The 14,540-nt window shown below is 53.9% G+C and overlaps 7 protein-coding genes and 1 non-coding gene across 8 annotated transcripts; 6 read left to right on the top strand and 2 right to left on the bottom strand.

Annotated features, from left to right (window-relative positions):
• Positions 1-576: 576 nt before the first annotated feature.
• RHO2 (Rho family GTPase RHO2) lies at positions 577-1,140 on the top strand (the record flags this gene model as incomplete). The annotated part of the gene is made up of 1 exon (NM_208670.1): positions 577-1,140. One exon carries the CDS (start codon positions 577-579, stop codon positions 1,138-1,140), a length of 564 nt encoding a protein of 187 aa, NP_983317.1.
• Positions 1,141-1,295: 155 nt separating this feature from the next.
• AGOS_t0048 lies at positions 1,296-1,369 on the bottom strand. Its single transcript has one exon. It is a non-coding gene; the product is annotated as a tRNA-Asn (tRNA).
• A 1,252-nt stretch (positions 1,370-2,621) lies between these two features.
• RAD7 (UV-damaged DNA-binding protein RAD7) lies at positions 2,622-4,268 on the top strand (the record flags this gene model as incomplete). Its single annotated transcript, NM_208669.1, has 1 exon — positions 2,622-4,268. The coding sequence occupies one exon, from the start codon at positions 2,622-2,624 to the stop codon at positions 4,266-4,268; it is 1,647 nt and encodes a 548-aa protein (NP_983316.1).
• Positions 4,269-4,287: 19 nt separating this feature from the next.
• On the bottom strand, positions 4,288-6,120 carry PRP39 (Prp39p; the record flags this gene model as incomplete). The annotated part of the gene is made up of 1 exon (NM_208668.3): positions 4,288-6,120. The coding sequence occupies one exon, from the start codon at positions 6,118-6,120 to the stop codon at positions 4,288-4,290; it is 1,833 nt and encodes a 610-aa protein (NP_983315.3).
• Positions 6,121-6,409: 289 nt separating this feature from the next.
• On the top strand, positions 6,410-7,831 carry BFA1 (Bfa1p; the record flags this gene model as incomplete). Its single annotated transcript, NM_208667.1, has 1 exon — positions 6,410-7,831. One exon carries the CDS (start codon positions 6,410-6,412, stop codon positions 7,829-7,831), a length of 1,422 nt encoding a protein of 473 aa, NP_983314.1.
• Positions 7,832-8,336: 505 nt separating this feature from the next.
• AGOS_ACL091C (ACL091Cp) lies at positions 8,337-10,286 on the top strand (the record flags this gene model as incomplete). The annotated part of the gene is made up of 1 exon (NM_208666.1): positions 8,337-10,286. The coding sequence occupies one exon, from the start codon at positions 8,337-8,339 to the stop codon at positions 10,284-10,286; it is 1,950 nt and encodes a 649-aa protein (NP_983313.1).
• Positions 10,287-10,624: 338 nt separating this feature from the next.
• On the top strand, positions 10,625-11,140 carry ARC19 (Arc19p; the record flags this gene model as incomplete). Its single annotated transcript, NM_208665.2, has 1 exon — positions 10,625-11,140. One exon carries the CDS (start codon positions 10,625-10,627, stop codon positions 11,138-11,140), a length of 516 nt encoding a protein of 171 aa, NP_983312.2.
• A 300-nt stretch (positions 11,141-11,440) lies between these two features.
• DAL81 (Dal81p) lies at positions 11,441-14,473 on the top strand (the record flags this gene model as incomplete). Its single annotated transcript, NM_208664.2, has 1 exon — positions 11,441-14,473. The coding sequence occupies one exon, from the start codon at positions 11,441-11,443 to the stop codon at positions 14,471-14,473; it is 3,033 nt and encodes a 1,010-aa protein (NP_983311.2).
• Between the last annotated feature and the right edge of the window lie 67 nt (positions 14,474-14,540).

Below are 14,540 nucleotides of genomic sequence, written 5' to 3'. Positions count from 1 at the left end.
ACAGCCCTCCACGCCAACAGCGCCGTTAGCACCTAATATAAAGTGATACTATAGAACATAACTACGTAGCCCTGGGCTGGCCGCCTACGTGGCCGCTCATACAATTCCTAATGCTGGTTACGCTCGTTGCCCATCTTCGGCAGTTTGCATGCATCTGCTTCGCTACTGACTACCACTGCCAGGCAGGTCGGCTTTTTGTACTCCCTACGAACAAGTAGCGGGAATACAACTACAACCTTGCACATTCGTCCAGGATAAGAAGCACCGGACTAACAAATGGTCAGTCAAAGCCAGACGGTACGTGGTTATATATATGTAAATACATGACGTGGTTTCCTTTCTTTCGGATCTCCAAAATTTGGCCTGTGTGCCACAATTAGAAAAGGAATAATATTATTAAGTAGTGCAACCTCAGTCTCGACTATTTATCCTATCTTTCAGCGCCATTATATATAGCTGCCGCCAAGGAAGAAATAAGTGGTGCACCTGCAAATTTGCGGATTTTAAATCACCGGATAAGTGGCGCATCTGCAAGCTGACTGGGAATCACAAGCATCAAGAGTAAAGCTGGGAGCTATGACGGTCAACGTTGTGAGACGGAAGTTGGTAATCATAGGGGATGGGGCATGCGGCAAGACGTCGTTACTACATGTGTTCACGCTGGGGAAGTTCCCTGAGGAATATCTGCCCACGGTTTTCGAGAACTACGTTACGGATTGCCGTGTAGACGGCATAAAAGTGCAGTTGGCGCTATGGGATACTGCTGGTCAGGAAGAATACGAGCGTCTGCGCCCCATGTCCTACTCGAAGGCGGACATCATATTAATCGGGTTTGCCATAGACGACCCGGGGTCGTTGTCCAATGCGCGGGAGAAGTGGACGGTCGAGGCGCTGCGCTACTGTCCCAACGCCCCGATCATCCTCGTGGGGCTCAAAAAGGACCTTCGCCGCCCCGGGACGCAGTGCGCGATGGTAGCGCCTTCGCAGGCACAAGAGGTGGTGCGCGCCATCGGCGCAAAGAAATACATGGAGTGCAGCGCACTTACGGGGGAGGGCGTGGACGATGTGTTCGAGCTGGCCACGAGAACAAGTCTTCTGGTGAACAAGGAGCCGGGTCAAGGCTGTTGCATTATCTCATGACACGGCACGCCGGTTATATGTAGGTTTAAATCGTCATAGCATAGCATGAAGTAGCGAAATATCTCGCGGGATACCTGTTGCAGCGCTGCGCATCCACTACTCGAAAATCGAACGCCAGGCAAAAAAATGGTACGATGAAGGTACCACAAAAATAACGACCTCGGTGAGGATTGAACTCACGATCTTGCGATTAACAGTCGCACGCCTTAACCAGCTTGGCCACGAAGTCAACTTTTGAGATCCGGAGACAGACGTGTATCTGAGTTCTACCGCTGGGCGCTGAAACGCACGTCGTTAGCGCACATCCTGTGTGCTTGCACCGGCCCAGAGCAACCAAGTATTCCTATATTCGTGAAAACTGCGGTAATAACCATGTAGAAGATTCCGCGCCCGAATACCCGTTTTACCCCAATATGTCCGTCATGTGAGCTATTGGATCGAAGAGTTTTTAATGACGTATCCCCTATCATAAAGCGGTGCTGGATTATTGGAGCATGCATCTGGTTCAGCTCGGGCGTGCCAAATATATGGTGCAAGAAGAAACTATCGTACCAACCCCGTCTGTTCTGACCTGTGTCCTCTTAATCGGCATGACTAATATGGGGTATCCTTAAAACCTTTAAGATGTTACCTCCGGTCTCCAGGCGGGTTGTCTAGTTTACAAGAGTAAATACCACCTTGCCCCTGGGAGGGTTCTTACTTTACAGTAGGAAAGAATCGATACCACTGGTGGGGGGATTTGGTATATTTTGAAAGATGGATGGAATGGAGGGCTCCTTATTGACAGCAAAGCCACTCCGACAGAATACCCAGACCTTGGATTTGGAAGCTGCGGATCGACAGAACATGGTTACGTAATCGAATTGTCCTGTCGGGCCGCCCTTCCGGTTAATCAAGAAGAACAACCGCGGGGCACGCAGGGAACTATTGAATTCAGTGCTGCCAAGCCTAATTTATGACTGGCATCTCCGCCAGAACACGGTGTATACAGTCTGTGCCACTCCTGCTTTTCGGCAGTGGCATATGGACAGAACAGCATGAGCCTTTTACGGATGCCCGCAGATGAGACTATCTCCGCGCTTGTGACTACGTTATTCTATTGAGCCAGGAGCACGGATTTTAAATGCACATATTTTAAATTTCCTGCCTATGAGATATATTTGTAATGTCTGTTCGAGATGGAGCTGACGTGGAAACTAGTCCGCCCGCCTGGCCTTATGATCACGTGATGTAATGCATCGTTGCGCTCTTATGCAACCGGCACTGCCAAGCAGGGACCGGTATCGGAGGCGCTTATAGAGGATATTGACAAGACATCTGGACTGGAGACTATAGGGCGATACCCCTTGCACGTTCAGCTTGTGCCCATCCTCTCTCATTTTTTTATTAAATAAGCAGTTCTCATATGCGGAGGATAGCGGGCGTATGTCTACAACCTCAGCATCGCTCACCAGGTACTACTAGGAAACCAAAACAGCGGGATGTATCGCAGTCGCAACAAGTCCAAAGCCGGTGACAACGAAGTACGTGGGCCTAATAGTGCGCTGACACAGTTTCTGCGCGAACAGGGTATCAGTGCGGAGTCTATTAAAGAACGATGGAAAAGTACCCGACAGAGTGAATCGCAAGACTCCGCAGACGCAGCTGAGACTGACTCAGACAAGGGTGATTCGGATTACGATGGATCTTCCTCTGATGGTGCGCCAGAAAGCGGTTTGGAAAGCTCCCGGGCGAGTTCCAGAGCTCGCTCTAACCCGGTAGACTCCGATGAGGAGGAGTACGAAGAGGGTGTAGCCGCCCGACAGGGCATCAGGCCAAAAAGGGAGCCCGAAATGGTCCAGGAAGTGCTAAAACGGCGCAAGCAAGCACTGCAGAGACGCCAGGCGAAGCGAAAGCGTGCAATGGAGCTTTTGGATCGAAAGACAAAGAGAATACCCACACTCCAGGACGTATGTGTAGCAGTTATTGGGGAAAGCATAATGAAGCATAAGGAGCACAGTCTGAGTGTGAACAAACATATCCTAGATGTTCTTGGGGGTGTATCAGTGCACAATATGAATAAACTTGCAGATGCGTTGTCCAAGAGTCGCGCTCTGAACGACCGGACATTGCAGCTGTTCTTGAACGTCAATCTGGAGACAATCACGTTCCATGATTGTTCCAATATTTCTGCGGATGGCTACAAAAGCCTTGCAGCCTTTACGCCGCACTTGCGTGCGGTGTCTTTGCAAATGTGCGGCCAGCTGAACAATGAGGCCCTTTTGCTAATGGCAGAGAAGTTGACTAATCTTAGAGAGCTCTATCTCGATGGACCCTTCTTGATAAATGACGAGACCTGGGGTATATTTTTTGAACGCATGGGCGACAAACTGGAGGCTTTCCATGTTTCCAATACTCATCGCTTCACCGATGATTCCCTACAGAAATTATTACTTCATTGTGGGGGCTCTCTGAGATCCCTCAAGCTCTCGCGGCTGGACTCGATTAGTAACTACGCTTTGTTGCCAAGATATCTGCACCAAGATGTACACACTCTGATATTGCAGTATCCCTCAAACGAGGAAGACATAACTGATGAAATCATGATCAATCTGCTGGGGGTAGTCGGCAACAGTCTAAAAGTTTTAAACTTGGACGGCTGCACCGGTATCACAGATAGCTTCCTGGTCAATGGTCTTGCGAGCAACGTGCGCTCTGGCAGTGACAGTTGTTCACTGGAACGATTATCCCTAGAGGAATTGGACCAGGTTACGTCCGATGGATTCATTACATTTTTCTCTTCGGTCCAGCTTCCCCGACTTCACTACCTCAACTTGAGGCGCTGCCATCAGCTGGATGATGCATCAATTGCGGAGATATGGTTGAATCCATGTTCCAAATTCCTCAAAGAGCTAAACTTGAACTCAGCCAGGAACCTGACGGCAGCTGGGTTCCAGCTAATGTCCTGTCCAAACTTGCAGCAACTGAATGTAGGGTTCGTCCGCTGCGTTGACGACAAATTGCTCGCCCATATCAGCGAATGTGCGCCCAACCTGGAAATAGTAGAGGTGTACGGAGACAACCTCGTCACCCAGAATGCCAGTGCAAGAGGCGTAACCATCATTGGGCGGCAGAGCGATAGTATATAGTACATACAACCCCAATAATTCACGATTTTATGTACTCCCACGCATGGTCAGCGTTCTTTGGCGGCTGGTTGATCTTCTCGAGGTTTCGGAAGGTCGGTAGCGGCTGTGCATTTTGTTTTCGTATCGACGCGATGGACTTTGTAATGATGGAGTTCGTGATCTGCGGCGGATCTAGTGCAATGCCCGGATGACCGTTTTCGCGGTACTCTGTGCTCTTATACCAGTCCCGATAATCGAGGTTTCGCGGCGACCATTGCGGGTCGTTGACCTTGAACACACAGTCGACCAACGGGTCGAATTGTAGCGGACCGGAGGCCAGCCGCCGCTCATATTCGTTGACGTCGCTATTCGCAAGATAGAAACCCTGGTAGTCCTCCAGTATGTCGTTTATAACCTCGGTCGGTAGGAATATCTCAGTGCCCAGCTGCCCGACGAACTTGTTCAGCTTCGTGAAGTTCCTATGCGACTTTTCAAACTTGTAGTACAGCAGCCAAAAGGCAGTCGATGACTTCAACTGCGGCAGCTTCCCAAACTGATTAAAGTACTTGATTGCCTGCATGTTATTGCGGAGCACCAGCCACGTCGTCTTGATCAGCTGCACCACGACGACGCTGATGTTGCGATCATCTAGCAGGGACAGGAGCTGTGACGAGCCACGGCTATCCTCACCTTCCATGTACGTTGCGACAGTCCCCTCCAGGAACTTCGCATACGCCTGCTGCTGTTCCAGCACCTCCGCCTCGGGCTGGTCGAGTGTCGTGGGATACTCCGTCGTCTTCACAAGGTTCAGATAGTCGTTCAGCAGCGCGCCATCCTCGGGCGCGCGCTGCACCGCGGCAGCCAGCGCGTCGCGGTAGGCGTCGCGGAACTGTGCGCAGTCTTGCAGGGTCCTGACACGCAGGTAGTCCAGATACCGGCGCTCAAACGGGACGTCAGCCGGCAGCGCCCGCATCCCCCGCTGGAACACCGCGGCGAGCTCGTCATGCGCCCCCTGCCCCTCCAGCCACGTAATGTACGCGTCCCAGAAGTACCGGTACCGGTAGCAAGGAACCAGCGCGCGCTCGAACGTCGCGCGCACCTGCGCCGGCTCCATCCGCGCATCGCTCACAGCAAACGCCAGGTACTCACGCCAGTTCTGCAGCTCCGCCTCCGCCACGTCCGTGACATTGAAGAAGCTCTGGCTGATCCGCGACTCATACCGCCATATGTCGTACACCAGCTGCTGCGTCTGCGCGAACGCCGCGTCCACCTCCGCGACACAGCCCTCGGGCACCGCCTCCGCGTGCGCCGCCGCAAACTCCTGAAACCCAGAGTAGTACCGTGCGTACTGGTGCAGCGGCACCCGCGCCACCCGCGCGTACAGCGCCGCCACCTGCTCCCATGCGCCTTGCCCCGTCTCGAACGCCAAGTACTGGTCCCAGAACTCGTGCGCCAGAAACTGCCGCCCCACCTGCGCTGCCGCCGTCTCGTACAGACCCCGCGCCTCCGGCCCAGTCCCCGCCCCCCGCAGGTAGTCTGTCCACAGCTCCAGCGACGCCGGAAACGCCCCCACGCCCCGCAGTAGCGTCTCCGTCGCCCGCCCCGCGTCCTCCGCCCGTTCCACCATCCCCGCATACTTGCGCCAGTACCCAAACAGCAGCGGGTACCGCCCCAGAACCTCCTCGAACACCCCGTACAGTGCACCGCGCACCCGCTCATTCGGCCGTTCGTACTTCTGCATCACTTGCTCTGTCTCGTACACCGCCCGCTCGAGCGTCCCGATGTCCTCCCACGAAACCGCTGCTAGCGCGTCCGCCCAGCTCCCGTTCTCCTTCAAAAACCCACTGTCGACTTCTGAGATCACACTCTCCATTGCGATCCTGTTATGGCCTTCCAGATCCTCACCTTGTTGCGCTAGGGGGCCCTCTTCTGATCACCTTCATCGGCCATCAGTGGCCTGAAATTTCATGTTCTGGGGCTCCTCATAGCATACGGGGTCTTTAAAGTTGACAGAACATTCCTACTTGTGGATGGTTCCTCAGGTTCAGGAACAGGCATAAATAAAGCTGGGATTGACCCGTGGCGTGTCTGGTGGCCTCTCGCAAGATCGCAGGTGGCAATAAGATCCAGCAGGTTCGCTATTGCGAGAGCGCTAACGGGCAATGATGGCAATGGAACGCACAGGGAGCGGGGCAGAGGCACCGCAAAGGATTGAGATGCCGGGAGGGGGCAGCGAGACGTCATTCGAGGAGGTGGACACAAGCTGCGGCGTGACAGAACGCAAGGCCCAGGCAGGAGCGGCGGCGCCGTCGACGGTGTCATCTGGGGCCAGCACGACGCTGTCGGGCAAGGAGCGGCGGGGCTCGGCGCCGACCGAGAGCGACGGGCACGAGTTTCTGCGGGACTTCGAGGAGTTCGGGAGCAGCGCGAAGGTGGACGCGTGGCTGCAGAGCGGCCGGGGCGTGCTGGGGCTGGAGGGCTTCCGGGAGCTGGAGGGGGAGGACGAGCTGCTGGAGCTGCAGGAGGAGCTGGAGCAGCGGCTGGGCGGTGTGGGCGGGCTGGGGCCGCCGCCGGACCTGGGGCCGCCGGGTGGGCGGCGCGCGGGGTGCGGGACGAGCCGGTCTGTGACGAATCTGCGGGCGCGCAGCGGCGGGGTGCGGGCCAAGAAGTCGATGCCCAGCCTGCGGCCGGCGGCGGAGCTGGACGTGGGCGTGGGCCCGATGCAGCCGCAGTTCCTGGTGCCCTACGAGGAGCCCTGGAATCTGTCGCCGACGCAGTACACGGTGACGCGCGACGACAAGATCCTGACGCCGCAGCTGAACAAGCTGCCGCGGCGCGCCAAGAACCTGGACGAGTTCAAGGAGGACGACTGCCGCAGGCAGACGCGCACCAAGAAGGTCTCCGCGAGCCACCGGCTGCGGACGATCAAGCAAGAAATCGACCACAACACGCCGGTCCGCGCGGGGAAGATGTCCTACAACCCGAGCCTGAAGAAGTGGGAGGGCAACGAGGAGGCGTTGGAGCGCTTCCGCACGCTGGACGAGATGGACGGCAAGCGCGTGCTGCTCATAACCAATAATCGCCGCACACGTGGCTCACCCGCGCGCACGGCCACGGCGGGCGCCGCAAGAGGCGCCCGCGACGCCAAGGTCGTGGGGAAGATGGTGTTCGACGAGGAGAACCTGCGCTGGCTGCAAATCGGGGGCGGCGAAGTCGACCCTTTTGCGGACATACAGGAAACAATCAAGTCGAAGCCCTTGCCACAGAGCGGCGCCGCCTGCCCTTCCAAATTTGTCAAGTCCCACAGGTCAGATGACGCCCTGGACGGCTTCCGCGAAAATGGCCAGCGCTTTTCGTCGACCCGCCATTATTCACTACCCAGGCAGCAGACGCATCCGACTTTCCGCGTCAGCAGCCAGCTCTTGGAGAAGTTCTACCATGAAGAAAACCGCTGGGTCAGGCACGTTGGCGGCTGGTTCAGCGCAGAATCTGTTGAAAACAGTCGGAAGGAGGACGTTGGTCACTACGACCAGTCTTTTATGTACGAGATCCGCAAGATGGTGATGAATTCCGCAAGAAACTAGCATGCTTGGTAGGCCAATTGATATCCTCCAGGTAAAATAATATGCATACTGAACTTCCCACTCCAGATACCCCTGAATAACACTAAAATGTCGCACATTCCGAGAGACATTACAAATGGACACCAAAAGAACAAATACACTAGAGTAGGTATTTTCTCTAGTGTTGTAACTAGTGTACGATATATAACATATGCTATATTACTGTAAGAACAAATTGTACGATGCATGCGTTTTGCTGCTAAAAGTAGCTGTCGCCCCGATGCATTCCATGGCCGATTGGCGCAAAATGCTGCGGCAATTGACATCCGGAGTGTGCCGGCACGATCAGGTCCGTTGCTGACGGGTCCTGATTCGCCCCACCAGCACGTTTCTATGAACTGTAATAATAGTAATTGGGCTGCATCGCGGTTATAAATAGTGCATGCAGAATGGCACACTTGCTGCTGCCCGGAACTTGCCGTGAGCGGTGTCAACCCGGACGTGAACTGCGCTGGTGGGTAGCCTAATGAGATCTAGCATAATTGCTGCAGCCGCGCTGTGCGCGGGGCTGGTGGTGGGCAGTGGGAGCGGAAACGATGGTCTACAGCGGGTCTACGACGCCGACACTGTCTTTACTGAGGAGAAGATCGTCGCCGATCTGGTGGAACAGCTAGTATCTTTAAGTGCGGACAAAAACAGCACTTCCTGTGAGAAGTGCGTCGGGAGTCTGGCGCTGGGAAAGGTTCTAGCGCTGTCGCGGCCCCACCTCGTCCCCAAGGTATTCGAAGAATGGTGTCTCCTTACTACTGGGTTCAAGATTGGGTGCGAGAAGTCGTTCCGGAGGAACACGCTTGAAGGTGGCTTTTCGGGTAGCAACTTCGTGGACATGCTGGCTTTAATGGACCCACACGGATATGATGGTCATCTTTACTGTCATTACTATGAAAATGGCTGTCCAAAGCCGGAGACGCCGAACGTGACGCTGTCGCATCTCTGGCCGGAGAAGCAAGCCAAACACTTCCACGCACCGGAACCATCGGGGGAGGAATTGATCAACGTCCTACATGTATCTGACTTCCATATACAGCTTGATTATAAAGTCGGGTCTGAGGCACAGTGCAACAACGATTTTATGTGCTGCACGCCTTTTGCGACGTCCTCCTCGCAGATAAAAGGTGGATCCAAAAAGAGCCACTACAACTCCCTGTACGAGTCCTACTACAAGGATGACAACTCCTTTGTGAAGGGTCGGCTAGTCGATGGTTTTAACAACCTGACTGCGGAGATTCCCGCGACCACCTTTGGCCACTATTATTGCGATGCACCAGAGGTGCTAGTAAACTCGTCACTCATCTCGATCGTTGAGTATAGTCAGAGAAACAATATTACGTTCGACTTTGCTTTATTCACCGGAGATCTGGTGGACCATCGCGAGCGTGGCTTGATCAGCTATGAAATGACAGTGCAATCCGAGGAGGTGGTCTTCAGGGATATCAAGGCCAAACTGAAAGATATCCCACTCTACGCTGTGCTGGGAAACCATGACAGCTTCCCCTACGGACAGCTGGCTCAGGAGAACTCTGGTTTCAAGAATAAATTCACCTGGAATGCAGAATTGATGGCCGACTTGTGGGAGGACTATGGCTGGATAGATCGCGAGGCGGCTCGCCAGGCTCGCTCGCACTACACAGGGTTTGCGATTAACGCCAAACCAGGCCTCAAGGTCATATCCCTCAATTCGAACGTCTGGTTCGACAATAACCGTTATGCGTACATCAATGCGTCGCAGCCGGACACATTTGGTCAGTTCGAGTTCCTGATCAATGAGCTGCTGGAGAGCGAGGCAAAGGACCAAAGAGTCTGGATCATCGCCCACATCCCCCCTAACTCAGACGCCCTGCCGGTGCCGACGGCTCTATTCTCGGAAATAGTCGAGCGCTTCTCCCCGTACACCATCGGCGGCATCTTCTTCGGCCACACCCACTTCGACCAATTCGAGCTGCTCTACGCCGGTAATGGCACCGATACCAGCATCGAAGCCCTTGTCAACTTTGCGTGGGTCGCACCCTCTGTGACCCCGTGGTACGGTGTCAATCCGTCCTGGCGCTACTATGCCGTGGATGCGAAGACCTTCAGCGTCATGAACTCCTACACATTCTACGTGGACCTCAAGGAGACGTTTGACAGCAACGGCCTTGAACCCACCTGGGAGCTCGAGTACGACCCAAGAGAGGCATACAAGATTGACTGGCCAGAGTCGGCACCTCTAAATGCCACGTACTGGCACAAGGTATCACAGAAAATGAAAAATGACACTGCCACACTCCAGCTGTACTCCGACCTCATGAACAGACACAGCCCGCTGAGGTTCAATTGCACGAAACCCGGCTCTTGCGACAACACCCACTGTTTAGTCTCCTCCTTCAACATAGACCAGCGTGACAACTGCAAGTCCTTGCACCAAATGCGGTTCTAGGTAGCTGCGGCGACGCGTGTAGCGAGCTAAGGGCAGCAGAGCTTCACATATCCGCCCAACAGCTCAGTATGTACAACTACGCAGTACCTAGTCTCCGTAGTTACTATTTATGAACGCAGGCTACTCGTACTCCCCGGTTGGCCTCCTGGCGCCAGTTAAATCATGTCGCAACTTGTTCGGCGCCAGGTCCTGGCGCGGCGCCAGGTTGCGCAACTACCCGGCTACTGTCATCATCCATGGTTACCCGGCCCGTTTGATGGTTACCCGGCCTTGGTGAAGCGCGGAAAAGGGGCCGCTGGACTCACCCAGCATCCACTCCACCACCGCCACGCAGCAGCATGTCACAATCGCTTCGCCCGTACCTGAACGCCGTGCGGCTCTCGCTGCAGGCCGCGCTGACGCTGTCCAATTTCTCGTCGCAGGACGTGGAGCGCCACAACAGACCCGAGATCGAGGCGCACACCACCAGCGCGGAGCTGCTGCTGCAGCCCATGCACATCGCGCGCAACGAGCACGAGCACGTGCTGATCGAGCCCAGCGTCAACAGCGTGCGCATGAGCATTTGCGTCAAGCAAGCCGACGAGATAGAGCAGATCTTGGTGCACAAGTTCACGCGCTTTCTGGAGCAGCGCGCCGAGTCCTTCTACGTGCTGCGCCGCGTGCCGCTACCGGGCTACAGCATTTCCTTCCTGGTCACGAACAAGCACACCGAAACCATGATCACCGACCGCCTGGTCGACTTTGTCATCGAGTTCATGGAGGAAGTCGACAAGGAAATCAGCGAAATGAAGTTGTTTCTGAACGCAAGGGCACGGTTCGTGGCGGAGGCCTACCTGGGCGAGTTCGTCTACTGAATATTCGTAAAGATATGACTATATACTCACGCCGGACCGGGCGCCGCCTGGATGCTGGAACTGACGGGTCAGTCCCGTCACGTGACCGGATGTAATTTCTTTTTTACTCCATTTTTTGATCATCACCATCTGTCAGTGAATCCACTGGCGCATTGCGAGGGAGGATATCAGAAGCAAGAGCGCTATCGACCGAAGTTGCTAGTCAGGACTTCCACAGGTTCTAGCGCTGTGCATAAGTTAAGCGAGAATCCGACACGCAGTTAAAGCGGACTTTGCAGGCAGCTAGCAGTTGGCGGAAGCATGCGGCAGCCGGACGGTAGTGTGCAACAATGGGATGGGGCAGAGGGCGGCGACACGCCGACGATGCACACGAACAACTCAATGCTGAGCTTCAATGATGACTACACGAGCTTACTGAATAATCTGACGAATGCCGGCGTTGCGGCAGAGCGGGCGACACAGCCGTCGGAGCGAAACGCGCATCGCGGCGGAGATGGCCGGCAGAGCCTGGACCAGCTGCTGCAGCAGTACCATGCGGTCGAAGAGAAGGTGGGCAACGGCGGGAGCGAGGGGCGGCTGCAGTTCGCGTCGGGAGAGCAGCCAGACACGCGCAAAGCGGCAGCAGGGGGCGATGGGGCTGTGCCGGGCAACCAGTGCGACCACTGCAGGAGGCGACAGGTGAAATGCGTGACCGTGGCGGAGCACTCAAACTGTCTCCAGTGCGAGACCAAAGGCATCAAGTGCGTGTTTTCGGAGATGCCATCTGCGCGCATGAAAAAGACGCTGCAGCAAGGGATGCAGAACAAGCGATCGCGCTCTGAGGAGAATGGCGCCTGGATACAGGAGCTCCTGAAGCGGACCAAGGGCAGCGTTCCATCCAGCAGCGAAAGCATTTCGCAGTTCTATGCAGACCTGCTCCAGAATCTAAATTCTACCCTGGCGAATACGCCGCCACCGCCGATATTTTCCAAGAAGAACCACGAGGCGGGCATTCCGATCCATAGTGCATCTTCACCTAGTGGCCCCGGACACTACTCATATGCCTCCAATCCGCCGACGGCCGACGCCGTTGGCCGCAACGACTCGCATCTCAACTCTGCTCTGGCCAAGTACCCACGTTCCTCTTTCTACGTGGGCCCCACGTCCATGTTTGACGTGAACTTGGTGAATCACATGAAGCTGGACAAAATAGATCAGGTGCAGCTATCCAACACACTGGCGCTGCGTAAAGTTGCGCCAGGTGTCCAGTTTGTTCTTCGCGCTGATTTTAACCACCAATTGTACTTGAAGAATGAACGTGATGTCGATCTAGTTGAAAAACTTGTTCACCCTCACGGGAAGATTCTAGTAGATATCTTCTTCAAGCTCATACACCCGTATTTCCCGATTCTGCACGAGCGGGTGTTTCTGGAAAAGTATTCCAAGTCATATCGCGAATTGACAGCCCCCATTCTCGCGTCTATTTATTCTCTAGCTCTCCAATGGTGGGACTTTCACCCGCAGGCGGTTGGCTTCCAAAGACCAGACGTTATTGACCAACTTAATGAGATAGCACTGCGTACTTTTTTTGATGTTTTGGAACGCCCAAAACTCAGTATCGTACAGACTGGCCTGTTGATCCTGCAATGTCGAAGCGAGTGTCCCAATAATTGGATTCTCTGCTCTGAGGTTGTGGCGCTTGCGGAGGATCTTGGCCTGGGTATAGATTGCAAGGATTGGCGGCTTCCAAGCTGGGAAAGAGGGTTGAGGAGGAGGCTGGCTTGGGCTGTGTGGTATCAAGACAAATGGATATCTATGCTAGAGGCAAGATATTCTCATCTGATATTGGGCAGGAACTGGCTTGTGAAAATGCTCTCTGACCAAGATTTTCCAGCAAACTCTCCTGTCATAAGTAACAGCCAAGAGAAGAGTAATGCCAATATCGGCACGGGTAAAACAGCTCCTAGTAACATATCAGTGCTCGACCTTTCCCCAACTGATGAGGATTTTAATAATGGAAAACTTTTATTCCGGCAGATGGTTTCACTGAGCATTATTTTGGGTGAGATATTGGATACATTTTACACCCTCGGTGCAATAAGCACAACAACAAAAATTGAGCAAGTTTTGAAGCTGGCAAAGCCATTACAGTTAAAACTTCGTGAGTGGTATCATTCGTTGCCTTCAAAACTTTCCATGAACAATTTTCAACCAAGAAAGTTCAATAGTAATGCATCTTTAACGCTTGCATACTTCGCAGCTGAAATAACCCTTCACAGGAAAATTATTACCACCTTACAGCCTGACTCGCCGGGCGATTTAGTTCAGGTTTGTCGCACCGCTGCCAAAACTAGGCTTATTGCTGCGATAGAGTTCGTTAGAGATCTCAAAACGGAGCATATAAGCGCGTTCTGGTACTCGTGCACAACTGGAAATCTAACATTGATAAGTACCTTTGCCGGTTTATTATATGTTACAGCGCCAACGAAGGAGGACGCACAGGTTTTCCGTGATTGCTTGCGCAATTACGTGTGGATATTGAGAATGGCATCAAAATCTTATGAAAAGGCTGCGAACGCTTTGGATAGAATACAAATGTTGTTATCACAGATCCCGGGTCTTTTGACCGACGAAGTGGCGCCACAGCAGTTTGCTCCACCGCGTTCGCAATCTCCTTATTCCCAACAATATTCCACAGCTGGCTCACATTCAGGCTTCGAAGCACAGAGTGGACAGAACACCGCGGGCATGCTGGATGGTGATCCAAATCTCTCAACAGGAACCTTCCAGCAGCTCCGATCTTTGCCTCAAGACGTTTTATTGACATTGAAAAGCATCCAGCATAATCTTCCTGGAGTCCCTCACGATATTAGAGGCCATCGCCCAACTGCAGCAAAATCTGATGATGAGCTAGAGCTATCGCCAGGATATACGGGAGCATCCGCCCAAGTGCAAGGGACAGGCCCATACAAGGGCGGTCAACAAGAACACACTAATAGCAAGCCTTCTGCCACATCTTCTTCATCGGCCACTATGCCCAGCGCCACGAATGGGAAATCCGGATCCGAAAGTAGTGCGTCCTTTGGAGGAGACACTGACAGTAGCGGTAAAAGAAACTCCTCAAACAGCAACGCAGGGGCCGCTTTTAAGCCGAACTCTGCGCTGGAGTCAGGCCAGGATACTCAGGTAGGCTCTACTTCGCCCACCCCTTCCTCCTCAGTGGATAACCCTCAATCAAAAAGGGTCGAAGATAACACTTCGTTAGTGAAGAGCCCCAGAAATTCTCCAAATATGCCCGGAAGCACTGGCGGCTCAAGCAGTGTAGAGTCCGCCTCGGTAGAACACAGCGAGTAGTCCCCTTGCCCTCGTGGCTCATGGTTTATACTCCTATATAATTACTCGTTACTATAATTCCCATACA

The sequence above is a fragment of the Eremothecium gossypii genome, chromosome III (assembly GCF_000091025.4).
Source record: "Eremothecium gossypii ATCC 10895 chromosome III, complete sequence".
NCBI classification, from domain to species: domain Eukaryota; kingdom Fungi; phylum Ascomycota; class Saccharomycetes; order Saccharomycetales; family Saccharomycetaceae; genus Eremothecium; species Eremothecium gossypii.
Note: the sequence above shows the minus strand (reverse complement) of the source record. Positions and strands in the feature narration are given on the sequence as shown.